Consider the following 25,501-nt stretch of genomic DNA (forward strand, 5'->3'; position numbering starts at 1 on the left):
CTGACCCCCTTCCCCTCACCCCGAGGTGCTTCCTTTGGGGGAGACGGAGGGGCCTCTGAAAGACAGAGAGTGCAAGTGTGTGTGACGCATTGTGTGAGAGTGTATTAGTGTGAGGGTCTGAGTAATTAAGTGCACGATATTGTGTGTGTGTGTGTGTGTGTGTGTAATGGCCTGCATGTGGGTTCCCTCTCGTCTCTGTGCGTGACTGCACGTGTGAATGTGATCACAAGTGTGAGTGTGTGTGTGTGTGTGTGATCTGTTTCCAATTAGCCCTCTTGTGTCCCCGGTAGCCCGGAGGCATGACTAATGTCTTGGTGGACTGAAGCCACAGCTGATGTCGCTGAAAGGGCCTCCATCTGCTGCGAGAACATCACAATGAGGAGCTGGGCAGTCACAGACAGAGGAGAGCGACAGGGACTAAAGGCGACGAGCATCATGGGAATGACAGAGAGGGGGGAGATAAGCTTTTAGGGACAAATTGCGCTTAGGGGTGGGCCACCTTTACTTATACATGGTGAAGAATGCCATTAGCACCGTCTTGCACGCAACAGCGAGAGCACAATCACAAGGATGTATGTGCACGTTACTGAAGGTCTTCAGAGGAAATCATCTGCCTCACAATGTATGACAAAAAGGAAAAGAAACAAATAATGTCCGTTTCATTCTTTTCATGTTGGGTCTTTTCTCTTTTATGTCATACTCTGATTCATGTCAGTCATCTTTCAAAATACGGTACTTAAAAACTTTATCGAACAATCAATAAAGTGACAGTTCACGAGAACTTGCTGATATCAAGAATTGCTGCTTTTCCAGGAAGAAAATAAAACAGCATTACCTACCGATAAAAGAAGAAAGACTTGTGTTTTGATAATGGATTTACAAAAGGAGAGGCTGTATAGTGTGTTCACAGCACCATGTTTCCAAGCAACTATGCAGCAACTGTCGAATCAGAGATTTGGATTGGCCCCACGACTTCTAGCTGTCTAACTCTCCGTCGATGTCTGGGACTTTGGAGGATTGTGGATGCACTGAAAAGAAATCCTCGGTTGGCAGAGTCTGTCTGTTCCATGCTGTACATTGAGATGTACTCACTGAGTCATGGCTCACACACACACACACACACACACACACACACACACACACACACACACACACACACACACACACACACACACACACAGTGTAATCTAATCAGTGATCTGTCATTGTGGCTGTTGATGAATTACTCAGATGCTGGGGAATAGCCGGACACAAACTGTGCACAGTCAGAACCATTCAGATGAGATAAAACCTTTTGTCGTCCCAGCATGGTGACATGGTGTGTGTGGTAGTGGGGGCGAGAATGTGGGTGACCGGGTGGTCTGTTATCACTTACATACATACTGAACTCCCTTTTTGGAAAAGGAAAGGGGTCTCAGCACTGGACTTTCCTAATGTTTCCAAGACATTGCCGTGCACGGCAGCAGGATTCTTTGTAACTTCAACAATATTAGCATCTATTTATGTTAATAAAAGAACACGAGAGAAAACGTTTGTGTAAATCTCTGTCAGGACCTTTGCCTCGCTCGGAATTCTTTCATAATGGCCCGTTCATGCTGTCTTACCATCAAGAAGGGTGCTTTATTTGTTCACTCCATCACAGAGTGGCAGTGGGGAGGGTCCGGTTTTAAGAAAGTCTCCGTCTCAGCCAATTGTTAGTGCAGCATTAAAGAACTCTCACTGTTCTAGGGAGTTCAGTGTTTTAATTTTAGTTCATTTTACTAACAGCTAATGTGAGAATAAACGCCATCTTTGCTTTCATGTTACATTTCTATAATGAAATATTATATTTTTCATTCCAGTGTGGGTGTTATTGGGTGCAAAAACACATTCAGGGAGTGTGTCTTTAATAAAAGTGGAGGCTGAAATAAAAGGGGAAGATGAGCAGAGGAATGATAATAGAACCGGTTGGACCACAGAGACACCTCTGGCCTTGAAACTCAGAGAGGTAGACTTTTTGTCTTTGTAGAGTCTTTGTGCTTGTCCTGGTGACTCAGGGGGGCGTCGTGTCTGCCTGCGCGTTTGAAAGTCCGGCAGGTTGAATCTGCCTCCCAGGTGTCGATCCTCAGCAACAAAACTACCCATCTTCATCCTGCAGCCGGCTGCTGCTGCAGAGCAGCGCCCGCTGAGCTGAGAGACAGAGTACACAAGAGAAAACAGTCATAAAACGGAGGAGAAAAGTAAGTCAGAGACAGGAAGAAAGGTGGTGAAAGACACTGCCAAAACACTCTTAGTGATTGTTATTTTCTTTATTGGTTTTGTCCTTGCGGTTCACATGGGTGTGCTTTCATTTCATGTTGCCATTGTGCGTGTGTGTGCGTGCTTGGTTTTAAGAAAACATGCTGTGCTTTGACATGGTGTCCTTGGGACTAAACCTTTCAGTGTCTAACACTGTAGCTTTCTTTGAAGACTTCTTCAAGGTGTTGTACATTTCGCGGCGCTTCCACGGATTGCTGATGTCAGTCGTCACTTACATACACTCCTGATCACTTTTCACTGTGGAACCGCATGATCACAGAGAGCTTGAAAAGACCTTGAGCTGTATCTTAAACCCCTGAGTTTTGTGTACACACTCACACACACACTCACACACACACTATAACACCTAGACGCTGATGGATTCTCTTCGCTTATGCAACAAACTGTAAATTGTTGAAACCGTGCAGAGAACCCATGTATGAATGGATATCCCAGCTGTAAAAGCAGATTTATGGTTTGAAAAGAGGTTTGTGGACACGTCTCGGACTCCACTAAACACGATTATGGATGGATGGATGGCCGAAGCGAGGGTTATTCAGCCTCTGGAGGACAGAAATTAGGCTCGAGTGTACAGCTTTCTCCATCCTGTTACAGTGTGCACATCCTGCTGCTGGTCGCTTGAGAATCTTGAAAAAACAGCCAAGAAGCATGCTGTGAGGGATTTGGTGGAGTCTACCGGTAAGTTGTCAGCAGTGAACTGTGAAACCCATTTACCTCGGTGCAGCGTTACAGTTTATGCAGTGCTGCCTCAGAGGCTGAGCATGTTGTCTTCTCTGCTCAGTGCCTCCTATTGTCAAGGTTGTGTGTGTCTAGTGGCTGCGTTTGAGTGTCTGGTTTTGCACTTATTCATCTTGACAACAGCCATCTACAGGGAGAACTCCAAATCCTTCCATTTTCACACCAGCAGGACTCAAAATACCAGGATGCAATGCAGCCCAAAGATGCTACAACCATTGGGCCTCATGCGAGAACTGCTTGTGTGAACAGATTGATTATTAAGTGATTTAAGAAAACTTAACACATTCACCAATTTTTCCGTATTTCTAATGTTTTCTTTGGTATGAACACAATTTACGAGTGGTCCAGATCTGTCGTAGGACTCATGTGCATTTAGTCTGCTGTTTTCCCAGCCTAAGTTTTGCTCGTCTAATTTTATTTTCTATTTTTTTCATATTTCATAACTTTGAAGCAGTTTTAAAACGGTATATAAATTACACTTCTTAATGATGTTATTATCCTGTTTGACTCTGCAATGTGAGTTATAGGCTATTATGATTCTAAATGTATTCACATAGCCTAACTATATCACCATTCATTTAAATTGGCTATTGATGCAATTGTAGAAAACTGCAATATCAATATGAACATCCTAAACTGCAAAAGGACTTACTTTTTTGACCCCCACCGTTTGCAGTCATCAGACGTTTTTTGCATTATGTCAGTGACGGTACGACCCTCAAGTGACACGGTATTAACAGATCATGTTATTTTCCCCATTCCTTCTCTTTAACAGGTCTTCAATTCTGCTGCCGACGTTGTATAAAACTACAGACTTCCCTTGATGGATCTCCAAAAGCAAGACTGCAATATAGGACATCTTGGGCAGGACGCGTAGCCTTATATGGTATTTTGGGGTAGGAGGGGGCGTTTTGATGTAATTTACAGTTTTCATGAACGCAGTCTATTTCCTATTGCAGTTAATGTGAATGACATCAGTTGACAGGAAGCAAACATGGACCCCAGCTGATGCTTCGCAATGCAATTCTGTTAAAGCGGTCTACATCAAGTAAACATATACTTTGTCTTTTTAGTTTTAGTACATACTGCAGGTGCCCTAATAAAGTACGTACTGTTGCATGCAGTATGCATTCAATTGGGACGTACTACTTCCTTCTCTCAACAGGAGATGACAGAGTGAATCAGAGTTATTATACAAGCCAATATACATATGAATATGGATAAATGAATGCTTATGTCGCTGCATGCTGGATATGTAAATAAGCGACTGTTTGCAAACAAGTGACCCTTCTAAAAGGTGATCATGCGTCAGTGTAGTGGTTACAGCTTTTGTCTGCTGCTCCCAAGTGGCCAAAACATCAGGGGTTTGAGCGGAGCAGACAGCTGATTACTAATTTAGAACAACATACACAGATGTTATTTTACCGACAGTCCGAATAGCACACTGTTGTGCTCGAGGATGTTTGGCAGTGTGAGTAGGAGGAGCGGACCAGCATGCAGGTGATCATTTTCCAGAAAAAAAATGTATTTAATCAGACCGGCAATAAAAAGGAGAAATAAAAACCATTTAATTTAGTTTATCATTTATGGTCCTCGGCAGAAAACTAACCAAAATATAAAGAAAACAGAACCCTGGCCGTATAGGCCAACCAGTGTGTTGTTATTCCAAGATATTTTATACTCTGTCACCTGCTTTCTGTGGCCAATCAGGGAGGATCTCTAGAATCAGTGCCACTTTAACCCAGGTGGCATCACTCTCCCCTCATTTGGAGCCAATTGTTGGTGAAATGCACTTTGACAAAATATATGAATCAAATGTTCCCTCTCAAGAGGCAAAAGCAAAACACAGATATTGTTAGTGAGGTAGAGAAAAAAGAAAACAATCCTTTCTTTGGACCTGACCAACATTACTGCAAGACAAATAATCAACAAATATGTTTTAAAGGGGAAGTGCATGTTCTTTCTTCTTAAAGGGACAGACAACCTGCGTGAGCAGAAAGATGAAACACGAGTGAACCAGCATTTCTCCAACATCACAAGTTCAACGTTGAATGTTGTTCCTCTCAGCACACATACCACTCAAGGACATTATATATTGGGAGAGGAGAAAATAGGCTCTGTGACACACACACACACACACACACACACACACACACACACACACACACACACACACACACATTCTACTATCACTTGTGTGACTCACAAAATACAGAGAACACAACATGCAAGGCTTGCTCTTAAATCTCAAGAGAACACAAATTCTTGCATGTGAAAGAACATCCATTCATTATATAATATTTGATCGGAAAAATAAATGAAATAGAGGAGAAAAAAAGCTACATTTGGATTGAATCACAGATGGAGAGTTATAACAGTTTAAAGCTCGGCAGAGAGATCCAACTTTGCCAGAGTTAAACGAATTTCAGTTTAACTGCAGTTCTGCAATTCAACATGGATGAACTTGTTTGTAAAATAATAAGCTCTGTCTCACAGCACTATTTGCTATGGTGGAATGTACATGAGGAGGCTGTAATATACTTTAATTATACACCCCATGGAATTGTGTTTAATTTCTTTTATTCACTTTGTGATATTGGGCAATAAATCAGAATCCGGTTGATTGGCAATAAGTCTTCACATACAAAGAACTTGCCTTCTTATTTGGTGTAAAACAATTAACATTGTCCGGAAAGGAAAAAATAAAAAGACAAGCAGTGCAAAAGTCAGATACGATGAAAAGATTACAACAAAAATGTATCTGTTTTTAATATTAAAAAGAGCAGCATATTGTTTTAAATGAAAAGGATGAAATGTGCAAAATATTTACAGAGGAGTTTGCAAAAGTTTACAATATAGAGTATAAAGAATATGTGCAATGTGCAGACATAATAATGCAAAAGATGGTGAAGAAGAAGGTGTCAGCAAGACATCCAAAAGTGTCTCCAAGGTCAGCATCATTGAATTCTCTTTATACTTCAAAAACTGTATTAGAGTTAACATTTTGAGATTTGTAGTCCTAGTACATCCCTGGCCTCATCTATTCACTTCATAGGACACTTTTGTCGTGCAATCGTTTGTATATTGCGTCAGCAGTGATTTGCAGTAAGCGGCAGGTTTGCAGTAAAGACGGCTTCCCTTGAAAAGGAGTTTTCTGAGGCTTTTTTCTACGAACGTAATGTTGTCTTTACACTCAACAATCTCGACTGGTGTCAGAAACTTGAGAAAAAAAACAAGCATACAGTGTAACGTCTTAACACAGAACAATAAATCCCCCTTCATCCAGGTTTGAATGGTGGAAATAAAAGTATCCTAGTTTTAAATTTAAAATATGTCAATTCATTCATGAATTGATTTTACGCACTTACACACAAAGAACTAGCCAAATATACACAAGTACAAAAACACAAATGAGAAACTTGTCACTGACCGTAGCCTCTTTCCCACTTGACAAAAAAAACACTTACACCCACCTGGCTTTGGGAAATGGGAAGTAAAACTGTCTTTGTTTTGTCTTTCCATTGTTCCAACAACCACCATCTCTGGTCTGAGAGTTTGAAGGAGAGACTGAATCTCTAGCAGAAGTAACCACCATAACATTTGTACTGTTTACCAACCAGGAAAAAAACAACAGGAAAGTGCAACGAGGGTTTAAACAATTAGCTGTATTTCTGGTAAATTCTGTTCCACAGCAGAATGGACGAGCAAGTTCCATCTGACACACACACACACACACACACACACACACACACACACACACACACATACACACACACACAAAAGCATGCACACATCCCATCCGCCATCCGTAGGGTCGGGCCAATTACAGGGAACCCCCACTGCGGCAGCATCTTTTATCCCTCTGAGGAAGTGTCAGGACTGACAGAAATGTAATTGTCCTCATCCGGTCGGGACTATGGAGATGTGAAATTGTTATCTTTGTTAAACTTTCCACATTGGAAACTTTTGAATCTGTTATAACTTCCACCAAAACTGGAGCACCAAATAAATGGGAAAATATATTTGAGGAAATCTGTTCAATCACTGAATATTTCTGACTGACCTTTCAATACAATATACACAAAAATGTGAATAGTTTCTAAGGAACAAATAAGCAATGGTCAGGAAATCATGAATCAATGAGGGATTACTTATGTGGCCATCACTGCACTTCGGGGTGCACAATAAGAGTAACTAATAATAATGCAATGTGTGGAATTTGGCGACATCTAGCGGCGAGGTTGCAGATTGCAACCAACTGAAACTTAAAGTTAAAAACATAAAAAACGTAAATGGTTCTATCTAGCGACAGTTTTTGGTTTGTCCTATCTGGGCTACTGTAGAAACATGCAGGCTTTGTGAAGACGACCTGCTCCATATGTAGAGACACACGGCTCATGCGAAGTTAAGTGAGCCTGAACGCATCTTGCGTAGACACAGATGGAGACCATATGCTCTTTAAGAAAGAAGATGAATAAAAACAAACAAACGGCTGGGGTAGCAGCTGACTGAACCATGGGACCAGGGATCATACCACCTAAAAAGATGAGAATTATTTATCCCAAGAAATCCTTGGGTTGCCCACTTACCATATCGTATAATTTCTTTCATCAATATCAGCTATATTGTTTTTTTATCTGCTGTGGGAAAATGTGTTTACTTGACACATGTAAATACATCTTTTTGTGCAAAGTGCAGACTTTTCAAAATCTCCAATAAAACAGTAAAGGTCTGCCACCAAACAGAATTATCAAACTATTAATTTTACTGTGAGAATGTACGACAATGTATTGCACACTCTGTTTGGGAAATGCCCCGATGCATTAATCCATTGCTCTCCTTGGAAAAGCCGACTTGAGGCACACATCCAGTGACCCTGTTAACAGTAATTGGCCATGTGAGGACGCTTTAATGAAAGGTCAAACATTTTAAATTTAAATGTCAGCTGTCAAACACCTGTGGTGTAACACTGGTGATGACACATTTTGGCATTTAGGCCATAACTGCTACACCTTTAGCACAGCGTTCTGTCATCACTGAGTATAGAACATAGAGTGAAAGACTTGAAGACATATACCTCGCACTTCCACTCCTTTACAGTACAGTTTATTTCCATGTTCTCTGTATACAGATACAGATGTGTCAGCGCTAATGGTGTGTATATTTATGTGTATAGTTGCCCTGGAAGCTTTGTAAACACAGATGCAGCTCTGGTAAATATGGCAGAGAAAGCTTGAAGTCATCGTGATCAGGTCAAAGACCTGATTCTGTTGTCCAGCGCTGGTCCACACTGATTCACAGCAACACACACTGTGGCTAAAACTGTATACTAACATGCAATATGTACTATTTGCAATGTGGACTAGTTTGGAAGTTCGTAAACTTTACAGATAATAGGTATAAGAAAAAGTACGGAGAAACTAAAAAGAAAAGCCAAAAAGTGCATACCTGCAATATAGCAATTGACCTTTCACTAAGCCCCTTCCCCTGCTGCTACTCTATCAAGCTGTCAGAGCTGCCAAGGAGCCCACGCTGTCAGAGAGAAGCAGACAGCACGTACTATATAATGCTTTTGAAGGATATATCCAAGATGTCAAACGGATTCATCAGCAAAAAATATAAAGATAGAAGCTAAAACCTTCTAATACTTCTTCAGTATAGCGTAGCATAGACGTGCAAACCCTAGTTAATGATGTGCTAACGTAATCTGCTAATGTTAGCTCTACAGGTTTTTACATAGCAACATTACGTTTTACAAATAAATATCTCCTTTAAATCTCACTAGTACACATGCAACGTTTAACCATGACCAGCTCCAAATCCACAAAACCAGCTTAGCAAAGGGTCAATTACCTTTTAGGACTGCCGCTTGCCACTTTGACATCATTGCAGCTCCCTTTTTGTTTTGGACATTCAGGTTGCCATACCAGGAACTGCAGATGATGAATTTAAACACAAATGAGTGAGTGGACGTATGTGTGTGTGTGTGTTTGTGTTGTAGGGGTTTCATGACTTGTGGTCTGCAGACTTTCCACTGTGGCCTTCCGAAGCCCAGCTGACTCTATAAATACTGTGTGGAGCTTTACATAAGTGTGGTTGTCATTAATGTGGCAGGCTTTTCTCCCTTCCTCCTCTGCAGCACTAACACACACACACACACACACACACACACACACACACACAGTGTTACTCACAAATAGCTGCTTCTCAAGTTACAGCACATAGGCCGTCGCTGTTGCTCACCACTAAGAATATATTTACAGAAACAAATTTATGGGAATTAAAGTGTCCCATAATTAAAAAATGCAGATAAGCTTGACTGTGTTTGAATGGTAACATTTAAAGAAAATCCACTTCCTGACACGTTCTGCAGGCAATGCATCAAAGCTGGAATTGATCTTGATTGCATCTTTGAAGTCAATACATTTGTGGCATTTTATCAGAAAAAACTTCACTCAGCACGTTTACCTCATTTGAATCACAGGGGCCGGGTTCCCAAACTGACTCCTCGGGGCGTCTCGCCTTAAAGGAACCGTTCACATAAAAGTGACGTGAGACACCTGAGCAGAGTTCTGTACCTCCCACACCTTACCATCAGCTCTGACTCGGCATGCCCACATTGCTGTTTGAAATGATTCTACAGTGTAAAAGACCAAAAAAGTAAAGAAGAAGAATAGAACGCTGAGCACATCAAGAGAGAAAAGAGGTAGCAGAGGGGAAAGAAAGGGGGAACATCAAAAGAAGAGGAGGACATGATGGAGCAGGCCCCGGGGGAGAAGCAATCAAACACCTCCCTCACACACACACACACACACACACACACACACACACACACACACACACACACACACACACACACAGAGAGAGCCTGCATGTCACTCATATGTCAGAGAGGAGGGCAAACCCCTGTTGGAGATTAATTACTCTGCGCCATTCACAGGGGGGAATTTGGGGATTTTTTCTCTCTTGTCCTATTTGGCGGACACAAACCTCTGCCCGGGGGACGTTCCACTCTGTGGGCACAGTGCTCCCAAAAAACCTGCCCGCCCTCACTGTGCCTATTTATGTATTAATAGGATGAAGAGAACAGAGAACACGCAGTTCACTTGGAACTTCAGCTGACGTGACATCCATGAAGAAAACCAGGACCAACATTTGACTTCTTTTAGTTGGTAGGTTTGTGAAAGGTTTACTAACACGTGAACATATAGGATAAGCGACAGCGTTACATCAATTAGGCCTATTATTATGATTTCATTTTAAGCCCCGGAGGTATAATAAACAGACCAGTGTAAACTGACCATTAAGCCTTGTATTAAAAGTCATGAACAAATCTGGGCTCTGTTCATTCCAGTCATGAGCAGTGCAATGAAACGCATTTATAGTGACAATAAAATGCTTCTTTGGCTTTTCTTTTTATTGCACACTTTAGATAACGAGCCCGTCTCCAATGTGTGGTGAGTTGAGTGTCGGTTTATTATAGTAAAAACAACGATGACAATGATAAATTGATGATTAACGGTGTGAAACTTTTATTGTCGGTCAAATGCGCAGAACTCTTAAATTCCAGTTGTCGGCCTAGGTGTGATAAAAATCCTCAACTGTATTTTTCGTTTCGTTTTTACGTTTCATCCGTGGTGTGAAAAGGCCTTTATAAGGTTTTATTTCTCTATTCTGCCACCAGAGGTTAGTTTAAGTTGAACATCTCATCCCTACTTCTCATATTTTCCCACTCGAGCAGAAGCCCCTGGTGTCACTATATTGCTATTACTATATCATTCTTCATATAGTATAGTAACCGTAGTGTCTTGACGCTGACGGTCCGCGGGTGGTTAACGTTGTGAAACAGTTGTGGTTAACGTTGTAACACGTGGTTAACGCCAGTGGCAGTTAGCGGCAGCTGTGGCTCATTAAGTAGCGTCGGTTTTCAATTTAACCACGAGGTTGGCGGTTTTGATCCCAGGCCCTTTTATGTCTTTTATGTGGCAGCGTCCTTGAGCAAGACGCTGGACCCCAAGTTTCTCCCCTGGTGCTTTACAGTAGCCCGTTGCTGCTAATCCTTTGGATGGGTTAAATGCAGAGGTAGAACATCATGTATGTAAATGGTAAATGGACTGTACTTGTATCGAGCTTTTCTAGTCTTCTGACCACTCAAACACTACAACCACTCATTCACACCCATTCATACACTGATATACTGATATAGTATGGGAATACTATGCAAGGTGCCACCTGCTCATCAGGACTGTAACAAACATTCATACCCATTCACACACCATAGGCACAGACTACGGGAGCAATTTGGGGTTAAGTGTCTTCCCCAAGGACACATGGACATGGACTAGCGGAGCCGGGGATCGAACCGCCGGTCCCTGCTCTACCACTGAGCCACAGTCGTCCCCTATGTTGATGTATGTATGTGTATGTATGTCACGACAGAAATAAAAGTCATGTGACATTACATCGTTGGTAAAAATCATTTAACTTTAGTACAGTATTGGCTTGTTTGACTTGTTTACTTTTACTCAAGAGAAAAAGAGATTTGAATGCGCTTTGTGGTACCACTACGACAATCTATGGAAAGGTCAACCTAAAAGTACGAGTCCCTGATCTTCGAGAGGCTTCTGATTGCAGTGGCTGATGTGTAAAGGACTGACAGGTGTGAAGACTACACCATGCACGCACACACGTACACACATGCACCGAGTATGTTGCGTCCTCTCTGGCCACGGGTCACGTGACATTAGAGCTACACTATATCACGGTTCATCCATCGTCCTTTCTTCTCTCCTCATCTTTTGAAGTTCACACCTCCTCTCTTTACAGTAGAGAATCCTTTACAGGTGGTATTAAAACTGTCAGCCCATAACTCTGCACAATGGAGGTGGCTCAAGGCCAAACGTGTGTGTATGTGTGTGTGTGTGTCATAGTGTGTATGAGGTCGCAGCTTATAGGGTAGATAGCAGTGAGGATATGCGTCAGATCCAGTTCATTACAATGGTGCTTTGTGAGCGTGTCAAACAGGAATGTGTATGATGGGAAGGATGAGCTGTGCCAGATGCTGCTCTGTGTTTACCGACTTTACTCTCATAACTCTGGTTTTCGCCGTTCTTTTTCTTTTTGTCTTGCAATTTTCTCTGCTTTTCTTCTTCTTCTGTTTTTTTCTTTTCTTTAACTCTTCTCCTTTTCCTTCTCTCCCTCACATAGCTGAATCCATTCACACGTCCTCCACCATCACGGAGGAATGTGACCCGTGGAGCGTCGAAGTGATACTTTGGAGTATGATGTTTCAGCTTTGACATATATCCTCTCACAAGGGCATGCAAGGGTGGGTGGGTGGGTGGGGGGGTGGGGGGGGGGGGGGGGGGGGGGTGGATCTATTGTGTTCAGGGCTTTGTGAAAGCAACTTTCATCAAAGTCAAAGATCGGTGTGAGAGTCAGGAGGGGTAAAACCTCTAAACCTCGAGAATCTGCTCTTCATTTCACCAAACAAAGCTCTGCTCTTATTTTCCTTGTGTCTTATTAGAGTTCAAAAGAGAATAAATGATGAGGATAGTCCACAGGGATTTGTTTTTAGGCCTTCTGGGAAGCACTGGAAATGATTATTTGCGTATGACACAGCACTTTCATCCAGGAGACAGCTGTTCGAGTTCCCTGCAAAACTCAAAGTAAACGTTGACATTGTTAGACGTCAGTCATTAGTCACGTCAGTCGCTAAGTCAAGTTAACGGTTAAACAGTGGAGTCAAGGACGAATACGCTCTTTTCCTTAAACCCAACGAAGTGGTTTTGTTGTCTAAACTTCCCGTGAAGACAGAAGTTTATTTTGAAAGGACACCATGCGTGTAAGCGTATGTTGACACCCTGTCACTGACATATCCAAAACTGGGTTATGGGTTATGGATCTGAAATGGAATCGTATTATGTACTTTTATTTATGCCATGTGACTCAATGGCGTAGCGTCACGTGACATTATGACGTCGTCAGTAAAAAACACATTGGAGTTAGCTGAAAGCCCGTTGCTTCTCAAACGGACGCTGAAGGGCGCCTTGTGTGAAGACGACGCCACTGCCGGAGCGTCTGTATTTGAGTGAGATCAGGCTGAAACCAGACAAATTAGATATTCTGTTGCTAAGTTTTGAGTATTTTTTGGTTTAGCTGGATAGATTACATGTTGCACCTTAAATAAATGACCATCTGAATGTTTTGTAAAAAGGCTCTTTACCAACAAAAAACAAATAAATCAGTATGCTGGTTTTTGTTAATTAGTTCTAAACACAAAGTACAGCTGAGGTTGATGGGAATTTTGTTAGTTTCAGAAGTATTTGATTGTAAATACTGTAAATAAAGTACTAGACAAATTCAATTTCTGACCTGATGGTGGCGCTCAATCAGGGGATCACCGAAGTGAGTCAGCTTCATCCACTGGGGACCATGAATGTCTGCCAAAATGTCGTGGCAATCCATCCAGTAAGTGTATTTATAAGATATTTCAGTCAGAACCGAAGTAGTGGACCAACAGTACCATCCAAAGAGCCAAACATTCAAAAATAAAAGTAGATAATACCATTCTGTTTCAGATCCATAAACCCACTGACTTTGATGAATTATTTTACCAAGTTGGACCTGAATCCAAAATGGAACTGGGTATTGGAAGCCACACCTCAATCACAGTCTTTGGAAAGCAAAGTGGCACGGCCTGCAGCACCATTAGAAGGTTTGATTCACACCTTCATTCATGTTTGCTCCTTTGTTCGAATGGGCTGCTCAGTAGAGCTTTTGAGGTTGGATCTTTTTTTCAGTTGGAAAGGGCACAGGGAGGCCTATAGCAGACCTGCACACATAAAGTGTATCTGTGCCTGACGCATGCCAGGTGCACATACACTTACTGCTGATTTCATGTTCCCCGTAATGTTTTATGTGTATATTTTCATAGCTGGGTTTCAACATAGATGTCACCTCTCGTAAAAATACGAGTGCAACATGATGTCAGCTTGTCCCCACCTGAAACTGCTGCTTCCAAAAACACGGCCTGTTGAGGAAATGAACAACCTTTCTGGGTTAGAACACTTCACAGCATTGATTCTGTGGAGGAGGTTGATCACTGCATAGCTTAGAGAAACAGGTGACAGGGTATTTTACCCGTGAATGACCTTTCCATCAGGTGGCTGCTTTAATGCATGGTCCATGCTGATGACAGTTATCTATATATATATTCTTAATGCTTTACACTTTCTAACACCCCTTTTGGTTGCCTCTTGTGACGACCCGGCCCAAAGACTGCGAAAAATATGGGAGACCAGATCCTGTAAAAACAAGAGCCAACAAACAGGGGCACCTAGTGGAGTGGAGTGCATTTGTGTGCGACCATGTCTTCTACAAATTCTGTTCAGAGGCATATATCTGGTTTTGCATGGAAATGTGATGCCACCGGCAATATTTTTTTGTAAATCAGAAAAAAACCTTTCCTGTTATTATTTACAGCCATTGCTCTTCAGCTGAGCTGCACGCTGCGATAGGCCAGTCTGCGTTTGAGGGGCGGGACTTAGCGAGGGTCAATTACTTATGAACAAACAATATTTTAAACTCAGATGTTTCAGAAGTCTGCTACAGAAAATGATGCATTACTTATTTTTGAGGTCTCGGTGGTCAGCTGTCAAACTCTACATCTGTGTTTGGTGTTGACGAGTACTTTTTTTTCACCGCACCGCACCACCCCTCCCAGATCCCTAGTAAGTCTGTCTGGAGTTCTGTTACTGGAGTTTAATAATTTGTTCATAAAAGGTCCAACAGGCAGCTGCACATCTCTGGGGTCTAATTCACCCACAACATACATCACTATGTAAGATACATATTTCTAGTCTGTGAATGACTTTTTGGCAAACAAAATGAATATTAGTACATGATTGGCTGTGTAAAACATATAAGTAAGGGATAATGTACAGCGAGCGGGTCATTATTGCCAAATGAAACATTTGCAGAGGGGTCTTAAATCATTATGAAGGGGTTCATTTCACAATAATGATCCGCTTGCTGTACATTATCCCGCTTATTACACGGCTATAGAAATTAATCATGTGACACAAAATATTGATTTAAAGAAGAAGAACAATGACATATGCCCGATGTTTTTCCTTTTTTCAGTTATGTTTAAATTATTTGTAACCTAAAAGTTTCCTTGTGCTTTTATGTTTATCCCTCTAGTCTAAATAAAATGTATAAATGTGAAATAGTTGTATATGAACATAATCTGTTGGCCTTTAGCAAAAATACATCCTAACATGACGGCTTGCTTTTAGCCACTTATGGACCAGTTTCAGTGTCTGCAAATTACTCTCTCTGACACACAAGTAAAATACTCAAACACACACACACACCTCACAAGGGAACAGAGCTGAGTATTTATTGTGTTGGTGCTGTTGGAAGAATTTACTAGAAAAGGCTGTCAGCTCTGGGACGCATGGATTCTTGAGGACACACCCTCCCTCCAGCAGCTGAGGTTACTGTAGCCTACAGTATTTAGCTGTGATCACTCTGCTTGTCATGCACTTAAAGCAACACACCTCGGGATACGCTTATCTTTTGCTCAGTATTTGAAACATAAATGTTTTCATATTACCATGATAGCTGCACTTGATTTGTCTACAGCTTTTCCATCTGCAAACATACTGTCGAGTAACCACGTGAAGAGTTATTTTGGCCTCCCAGGGTTCTGGAGGTAAAAGTCCTGTTCGAGTTATGGGAATGGACACTAGGCGCACTTCCAAGGCTTAAATGGACACAAAACTTGTTTGAATCCTGAGTAAACAGATGAAAAACTGCTTTACAAAATATCTGTTTCTTTTTATAAAAAAAAGAAAAACTCACAGGCACAAACCTGTGTACATGAAAACGTAAGGACAATACTACGATTGTCAAGGTTGCATTTTGTTGTGGCAATTTATCATGTTGTTCTCTTTAGATGAAACTTGTATCGCTTAACTCAAGTTTTGTCTTGCTGTAGTCTCAACATGATGGTCGTGGGAGCTCACAAACTAACCCTTTCTCACAACAGGCAGGAATAACAAGGGACCCGGCCTTGGCATCTTGGCTCCATCCGAAAACGGAGTGCGCCAGCGAAGTGGTGAGGGGAGACGAAATAATGTGCAGTTTGTGTGAAACAGATACTCTGTAAAACCTTCTGTGGGGAAGAGCGCTGACCATTCAGCTGAATTATTCTAAATGTCATTAAAATACTTAAAGACAATTGAGAGGTTTCTCATCACGTTTATTTCTCACAGGTAAATTAATAAGAATCCTTTCCACCACACATTTCAGCTGTGTGTGCAATTTACATTAAGCAGAAGCTGAGTTCAAATGGAATAATGTGGTCATTATTATCCTAAATGTTGTTATTTATATGGCACATATCAAAATCATCCATTAGTGCTTTACAAAGAAAATAGAAACAGAAACACTTATAGAAGTAAAACACAGATATAAGAGCAAACACTGTGTGCATACACAAGGAAAGTAAACTGTTTCAAATTTTATATGCATACATGTTACACAAATTTCACACATGTGAACCCCTGAGACCGCAACTACTGTAGTACCTGCAGATCCAGAGTCTGTTGAACACATGTTGTCTGTGTGCCCTCACCCAGCACTCTACGGTGTCTATTTTCAGCCCAAACGAGGGCACAAACAATTTGTGCTGTGAGCTGCTTCTCCCCTTCAAGCTCTATTTTTTGTGAAAAAGACATGTTTCTTTCTGTAATTAAGTCAGTAGATGTTGAGAGCCACCTTGCCCAAACTCCTTTTCTTGTTTTGTCAAGTGCATGGCTTAACCTGAGCGCTACGACTGGAGATATCTTGTGAAATGTGGCTTGGGCTTTATTTTAAATCATTTTGGATTATAACTCAGCGAGGAAGAGTTTGGAGAAGAAGGTACCGTTTGTGATGTAGTACAGCGCTCTTGTATAGATGCAACTACGTGGTGAACTCCCTGGTAAATACAAAGACGATCCTCTTAGGATAGACATATATCATCACTCTGCAGCCATGAATGAAGTTGTTTTTCAGGTTGGAGCCTCGTCCACATAACACAAGCTCAGTCATCAAAGCCACCAAAACCTTTTAGAAAATGTTGTTTTAGAAGCCAGCGAGTACATTGGCTTGACTGTGTATGTTGGAGCAATTGTCTATCATAGGATAAGAGAATAAAACGTTCACAATACATCACACATCTGATCTGACGAAAGTATCACCAGTTCGGACATTATCTGCTTAAATATCACTGTTATATTCTTGTATTAGCAAATATCTTTCTGTTGAATAAATGTGTTTTTTAGTTTTTAAAATGGTTTTCAGCTGTTGTTTTTTCCATTATTCCTGTATTTTCATTTCCCTTTTTTCTGGAAAGTGTCTTTGTGCTTCTCTCCCCTATTATCATGTGCTTTGTGTGCTCTGAGCACCACCGTGTGGCGTCTTCCCAAGTGCTAAGTGTTTAGAGAGTTTGTGAAGACAGAACGTTCCATCCACTACTTAGCACAGCCTTTATAGAGCATCTGATCAAGTCATTCATGACGAGACACTACCAATACATTTTGAGAGTTTGGGCTATTTTGCTTCCATGACATGTCTTCTTTCAGACTAGTGGAAAGAAATAATTCAAAATACACATGTAGGTGTTCATCTTACTATTTTGTTTAAAGGTTACCATTAGATAAGCACATTCAAACATATCATTTCAGAAAACAAATAGAAAAATACTTGAAATTGAAAGTTTCTTGGTGATATCTAAGATTTTTAAATCCTATTTACCTGTAGTGTCTTACAAAATGTATGGGATTTTACAATAGATGTTATTAAAATAAGACTTTCAGGGCTCAATAATTGACAAAGAATGAAGAAAAAACCCCTCATGTAATACATTTTTTCTTGAGATTTCAAGTGAGATTGTGTTTTTTCCAGGCTATTTTGGTGGGGCACATATAGAAAGAGATGTGCCCCACCAAAGAGATGGGACAGACAAGCTATGGATCAGTGACGCTGCAAGTTGCTGCTGAATATATAAGATCCACAGCAGAAACTCAAACCCTGCATTCATAACATAACGTTTTTAACGACTAACTGAACACCCCCCTGAAAGTCTTGTCTTTGCTGACATCCAGTGGTTTAACGTTTCACCTTGCTGCAGTGAACATCCTGTGACATCATAAGATAAACTGGAAACGTTCAACCAGAGAGGGCAGCAAAACACAGCTTTTAAACTTGGTGTCAAGTATTTATTTAACGAGGCTGTGAAGTCTCTGATTTCAGTGGCTGTGGAATATGACCTTTCTTTTTTGCACTGAAAAACACCTGCAATACACACACACACACACACACACACACACACACAGTATACAACACATGCATTGGAGGAAGGTCTTGTGTGAAGGTGGTTGTGCATCAGAGGTAGACTTGACACTAGCATCCTCATGTGGTACATGACTGAAGTGCACTTTATTTTATAATGAATTTTCTTATTATTTGACGTTCACCCCTTGCTCTTCAAACTGGGCAGCAGTGCTGCACTGTGTTATTATGTAGATCAAGTATGACTAGTCTTCATTTTTAAGTTGTAAAAAACACTAAAACACACACAAACACAACCAAGGTGATGGGCTGGGATTACAGAGAAGAGAAGGACAAAATGCAAACAACTCTAAAATGCAGAACCCTAACTTCAAAGAAAATATGTTCTTGTAAAGGTACAAGCTTAATTGTTTTATTGTTAATATCAAAGATTTTATTATGCTACCTTTACATCCACTCAGATTTATTATTTTCAGTATATTCAAGCTGGAGAGGGACAACTGACCAGCAGGTCACAGAGAGGAGGAGTTCAGGATGTTTGCCACAAAGGATCGATCCAGGGAGGGGACAGAATTCAAATGGAGCCAATCACTAATCGACCATTCAGACGTTTTAGGACAGTTTCGGACACTTTCCGACTGTCAGGGGATATAAAAGACAACGTTCTAGAGAGCACTCCTCAGACCACTTCCGCCCCTCTTTTTCAGCACCTGGAATGGCCAGACCTGTGAGGAGGACGCGTGCATGTGGTCTCTGTTCTCGAGAACATTACTATTGATAGTTAATTCAGTTTGTAAGTGAACTTTGTGTAGTACATAAAATATTGATTTGATTTTTAACCGGATCCAGCTCATTTTTCTGGTGCGCGTGCGCAGTAAGAAGCTCGCAGCAGAAAAGTTCCTGCGGCCTAGCGGCTCTCATCCTTTGTTTTAAGCCTCAACAACAGAAAAGTGAACACAAAAGCAACACATTCTCACATTTCAGAAGCTGGAAAATAAAATGATTCGTCATTTTTACTGGAAAAATGCTACACAATTATTTGATAGAAGAAAAGTTGTTACGTGACATCATATTTTTACACTTTGGAGGATCCTTAATACATATTTGGACACATTCTTAGGTTTAGCTACTTAGGCACAATATGGTTGCTTTATAAACTGAAAATCATAAGCCACATTTTGCCATGATAAAATAAATAAAATTAAGTCAATGGAACAAAGTGGAATTATTTCCCCACCAATTTAAGTGAACTCAAAACAACTGAATTAATACTTCAACAATTCATTTGTATAAACTAGATTAAAGGGAAGTCAATGAGTAAGCTAGAGTTATGACCTTACATTACCTTACAGTTCCAACATGAGCCTTTTCAAAGGAGCCCCTCCCTTTTTAATCACCTCCCTGATACAAGCTGTAGAACCCAGAGCGAGATCTGTGTCATCACACTTCACCCTATTGGTTTAGAGTGACAGTTGGTAAGGAATGCTTTTCCTGGTTTAACTGCACCGTAGAATGGGAGTATGTTTGATTTGTATTTAAGGTATCCTTTTACTCACCAGCCAGCAGATACCTTCACCTCCTGCAAGAGTTTGTTTGCAAGAAAAATGAAGTGGAATATTTTCTCAGTTGTAAGGTATGTGTCTCATGTTTCAATTTGCTTTTATTATCTGGTGATGGAATTATTTCCAATTAATAAACAAATATTAAATATTGGTACATTTCATTACGACTGACAATAAAACATTAATTATTAATTAAAGGATCAGTTTCCCTTGTAAGGCCTGAGGATTATTCAGAGCGACCGGGGACATCGTTTCTGGACATACGGTGTTTTTCCTAATTTAACTTTTAAATTTGCTGTATCCATCAAAATTATTTTTTTCCCAGTTTTTTTTTTTTTAATTGGGAAAATTGGATAAGGAGATAATAAAAACTGTAGAATAGCCCTCCCACAACACATAGAAGGTATGTACAATAAAGTACGAGTTTTAAGGTAAATATTTTTGAGTAACATCAAAGACCAGAGTTTCTCACAAGACTTAACATTACTTTCACCATGTTCTTCAGCACTTGTTCTCTTTTTATTTTTTTGCTTTTGCATTGTTTTAGTGGCCTCAAGGCAAGGAGTGGCGCAATCTCCTGCTGTTTTTTGTTGCTTGTTGTCAGCGTGACTTTATTTTTGAGGTGAGTAAAATAGTCATCATTATTGCTCTTAAAGACCTATATGAGCACATATTCCAGCCTATTTGATTAATTTTCAAGAGTCACTAAAAAGGATTTCCTTCTAGTCTCATGCAGATCATCGTCCCTGCGGACTACCTGCCGGTGGCCAATGGAAAATTGCTGAGACAGAGCATCAATTTAAACAACACACTTAACTTTGGGTAAGAGATCTCTTTAGTTTTGTCTGCAAAGACTGAGAAATGAAGGAAATGTATCTGAAGGGCATTGCCACACACATAGCCCAACGGCTGTCATAGAGAGATTGATGCAAATGATAACTGCACAACAATAAGATCTGTGATTAATATTTACACATATAACATTTGAGATGACAAAACCAAAAATACTTTACAACGTCTTGATTTCTTCCTTCGTAAACGTGGGTAAACACGCTAAAAATAGGTGATAGACTCCTTTAATGTGCTATCTGTATTTTGGCAGTTCATGGTCCCAAAGAACAAAGAGCAGGCAATCCGGATGTTTGTGCACCTTGGAAAAGATCTGTTCAGCCAGGAGTTGTAAGGCCCCACCAACACAGGCCTGAAGTGGGATGTAAATCAGGCAGGGTAAAGGAGGCAAGCCCCCGCTGTGAATAAAACAGTTTGCATTCATCAAAAGGTTTACATACAGTGTTGCCAACTCCTCAGTAAGTAAAGTAGCTATTGGCTGTCCTAAAAGTCACCAATTTGCATAACTGTAAAAAGTGAGTAAAAAACCCCCTAAATATGTTTAGAACAAATTAACTTTCTTCTGTTCATTCTTTTTTATTTTGCCATTGAAATAGGCCATCACTTTTTATGTACCCCATTGTTAATCCCCGTCATAACGGAGGCATTGTCAGTCCGTATACACAGGAGTTTCTCATTTTTAAAAGACATTTACATCCACATCCCACTATGCAAGCCAGGGCGGGATCAGCGGCGGCTTTGCGCATGCGCGATTCATTTGCAGTCTGGACGCGGAGAGTGTGCGTCTCCTCTCTGCTCTGACTGCAGCTGGGACTGCTCCGCGAGGTTACTGTGAGACTGATCGCCTGTGAGTGGTTTGGGACGGCGGAGGGGCTCACGGCAGCACCCGCTGCTCGTTGAGGACAGTGACTGCAGAACAACACGTGCTTTCACGTCAGAATCTCCAAAACACCAGAAAAGTCGCTATATTTGTCGCTAGTAGCTTTGACAAAAAAAAGTCGCCAAGAGGATCTGGAAAGTCGCCAGATTTAGCTAGAAAGTCGCAAAGTTGGCAACACTGGTTTAAGTGAGGACCGTACGTTTTCGTGAGTTTTCGGGAGAAGTCTGCTTGCTTTGTGAGAAGCAGCAGTTTTAAAACTCCTCCCCATATGGCTGTTTAACATATATCTTAGTTTTCATTTTCTATTTCAGGGCAAGACCACAGGTTCAAACAATCACATCCTGGAAAGCTCCTATCATCTGGGAAGGGATGTTTGACCCCAATCTTTTCGACCAAAAACACATCCAAAGCCAGTCATCTGTGGCCCTCACCGTGTTCGCTGTGGGAAGGTTTGTTTCTCCTGTGATCGTGAAAATACCAGCACTTCTACACTAGCATTTCAGTCTGGATCTGGTAGCACTTAGTATTATGAACACTTATTACAAACCTGAGTGGAGATAAAGAAATCCTGAATCCACATGAACAAGATACAGCTAGGTCAGTTGGGACTGAATAACAAACTGTAAAGGAAGGAAGGAAACAGTGTGAGAAGACACTGTATTGTGTGGCATTAAGCCTTACTAAACATGGATGGTAGTAGAGGTGCGATGCGTGATCATTTTTTTTCAACATTTTACTTCACATTCAATACGTCATACCACTTTTTTCCCTTTTTTTCACAACATTGTTGTCTAACAATAGTGCATTTCAATATGAAAAGCATCATGGAAATGTAACACACATGACAGCAAACCTGCAGAAATAGAGGGATGGAGGACAACTGAGGTTGAGTTCAAGCTCAAAGTAATGACCGTAGTGTTAAAATAAAAGATCAGCAAACGTGAGCACATGTCTCATGTCTCAAATAATGCAATATATCCTCATACAACGGTTCGTATGTTATCTTACGGGAAAAAAAAAGTTTTTGTGCGTTTTCCTACTAAAGCTAGCAACACATGTTACATGCATACTCTCTTTTCAAAATAAACGTCCGTCTTCACGGGAAACAACATAGTTAGGTTTAGGCAGAACAACTACTGAGTTAGGTTTAGGAAAATATCGTCGTTCGGGTTAAAGTAACTAAGGAAGTGCCATTACTGAAGTACGCAAGCTACGTGACAAATAAATTCGGACACCCGAGAATTACGGCGCATCATTTACGAATTATGTACGAAGTACGAATGGTGGATGAGAACAGCCTGAATATTGACATAAAAAACATAACCGTGTATTCTGGCAATTTTTTGTCATGTTTTTCTAATCATAATAATTGTTTATCTCTCCGTCTCTACCTAAGGTACCTAGATGCCTACCTCGGAACTTTCATTACCTCTGCAGAAAAACATTTTATGTTGGGATTAAAAGTGACATATTACGTGTTCACGGATCAAGCAGATAAGGTGCCGGTCATCGAGCTTGGTCCTCGGCGAAGCCTGAAGGTTATCCAGGTGGAAAAGCACTCCAGGTGGCAGGACATCTCTATGATGCGCATGAAAACTATATCAGAGGCCATAGAATCAGAGATTCGTCCCCACTGCAATTATGTCTTCTGCTTTGATGTGGATCAGGAGTTTAAGGGAAGATTTGGCTCAGAGGCTCTGGGGGATTCTGTGGCTTTACTACACGCGTGGTATTACAAACTTCCAAAGGATAAGTTCACCTATGACAGAAACCCCAAATCCAAAGCATATATGGAAACCGGAGATTACTACTACCATGCTGCTATCTTTGGAGGCTTGTGTGAAAATGTGAAGGATTTGGCAGATTATTGCTTTCTGAGTATCATGGAGGACAAACTAAACAATGTGGAGGCTTTGTGGCATGATGAGAGTCATCTAAACAAGTACTTTTGGCTTCACAAACCAAGCAGGCTGGTCTCACCCGAGTACTGCTGGGACCCGGTTATCATTGAGAAAAGGGACATAAACGTCACCCGCCTAATATGGGCTCCAAAACATTATGACACACTTCGTACTCGGTAGAGTGGCGAGAAGAAACAACTTTCCTGAAAATCCAACTCATGTAAATATGAATGGTTGTTTTTGTGTATAAGAATGTGTAACAAGGATTATGCTGACAAAAGACATGTCAAAAAAGATGTCTTCAGTAAATGTTTTTAAACAAAATAATTGTACCTGTAAATTCAGATTTGTTCATATGTTGTGTTGTTCAAATATTTAAACCAAGTGATGTACCATGTTTTATATCTACTACCTCTGGTTGAGAAAAAGAAATAGAAGTTTATGAGAACATTTTTTCAAGTCTTCTTCAATGCAGCATGATGTTCATTTAGTCAATTATGGTCCCGTTTACAGTAAAAAAGACGACAGAAGAGGGTATGGCTATCTTGTGAGTGACATTGCTACCACGGCGTTGTCCGGTCTGGGAGTTGTCCATGTTTCGACTTTAACCCTTTCACAGTACGTTTTTAGTTCATGAAAGGTAATTGTGTAAATTGGTTTGCCTGAAAATATCTTATTCAGCATTCAGTTGTACTTCACTCCACCCTCTCATGTCACTTCTGGTACCAAAAAAACAAATTGGTGAAAACAAAAAACCAAGATGGCAAACTCGAGGCTTCAAACCGTAGTCCAAAAACCAATGAAAAAAGTCATGTCCCTCCATCAACTTCCTATATACAGTACATGGGGATATAGACTGCTCATTCTAAGTGCAGTCTATAGAGTCGGGTTAGAGCCGGGTTAGAGTCCCGAGACGGGGTTGGAGTCCCGCGTCTAGACGGGGTTGGAGTCCCGCGGCTAGACGGGGTTAGAGTCCCGCGTCCAATTGTCCGGGTTAGAGTCCCGAGGCGGGGTTGGAGTCCCACGCTAAATAAGACCTCAGGGAGGCCGGGTTAGAGTGTTTCAATGATTGTTTTTATTGTTTCAATGTATGTTCTTAATTGTTTTTTAAATCTCTTTTGCCTTATGTTTTGATGCTTTTAATGGTTTTATGTGAAGCACTTTGAATTACCTTGTTGTTGAAATGTGCTATACAAATATACTTGCCTTGCCTTGCCTTGGTACAGGCCATTGAATCTGTTGGGAAAAAAAATCGAAATGACTAATTAGTATGCGTTTAAATGATTAAGGAATGTTATACATTTAACATAAGAATAAGAATGATAATAAACTTGTGAGCATCAATACCTACGCAGGGCTGATTTGCGACCATGGTTTACGAGAAAGTGACCTTTGTACTAGAACGAATTGTTAAAGTGTCCAGATACGTAGACGCCTGTGTGAAACGCAAAATGTGTGTGTGTTACCCTGTGCCAGCCCACTGCATGTTGTTTACTTAGTATAAATACCAGAGACTCGGAGACAGATCTTCGAGCGGTCTTGTTGTGCATTCTGTATGTGAATCAACTCTGTCTCCTTCTTTGCAAAGAATAAAGGTCCTGTGATTAATGATTTTTACACCAGTCTCGAGTGAATTTTTCTAACAGAATCAGAGTGGTATGCCATTCATATCAGTGATATGTATATATATATATATATATATTATCCTCATGAGTTCAGTTAAGCCGGTCATTAAAGATTTTATGACTTTGTTTTCTTCTAAACATGCAGTACATTGTGAGTTTTGTGATGTAATACAAATGTCCCTTTATTATTTGTCTTGAGAACATGTATTAAACTGCAAAAAATATGTATTGAATGTCTATTGTAATTATTTTATTTGTTGGGAATTAAATACAAAAGTATTGGATTGTATTACCCTTTGTAAATAA

At 40.7% G+C, this 25,501-nt stretch overlaps 1 protein-coding gene across 1 annotated transcript; it reads left to right on the top strand.

Moving 5' to 3' along the window:
- Positions 1-19,803: 19,803 nt before the first annotated feature.
- Positions 19,804-23,750, top strand: LOC142934262 (N-acetyllactosaminide alpha-1,3-galactosyltransferase-like). The gene is made up of 3 exons (XM_076078773.1): positions 19,804-20,762; positions 21,981-22,118; positions 23,066-23,750. Exons 1-3 carry the CDS (start codon positions 20,671-20,673, stop codon positions 23,748-23,750), a joined length of 915 nt encoding a protein of 304 aa, XP_075934888.1. The 5' UTR covers positions 19,804-20,670.
- Positions 23,751-25,501: the final 1,751 nt, after the last annotated feature.

This window comes from Anarhichas minor, unplaced genomic scaffold (assembly GCF_050575085.1).
Source record: "Anarhichas minor isolate MPS153535 unplaced genomic scaffold, ASM5057508v1 ptg000067l, whole genome shotgun sequence".
Lineage (NCBI taxonomy): Eukaryota > Metazoa > Chordata > Actinopteri > Perciformes > Anarhichadidae > Anarhichas > Anarhichas minor.

Bases quoted from the DNA above. Each gene is read 5' to 3' on its own strand.
- LOC142934262 (XM_076078773.1), top strand. From the start codon at position 20,671: ATGCAGATCATCGTCCCTGCGGACTACCTGCCGGTGGCCAATGGAAAA. The intron at 20,763-21,980 runs GTAAGAGATCTC...TTTCTATTTCAG, and splicing joins AACAACACACTTAACTTTGG to GGCAAGACCACAGGTTCAAA. The intron at 22,119-23,065 runs GTTTGTTTCTCC...TCTCTACCTAAG, and splicing joins ACCGTGTTCGCTGTGGGAAG to GTACCTAGATGCCTACCTCG.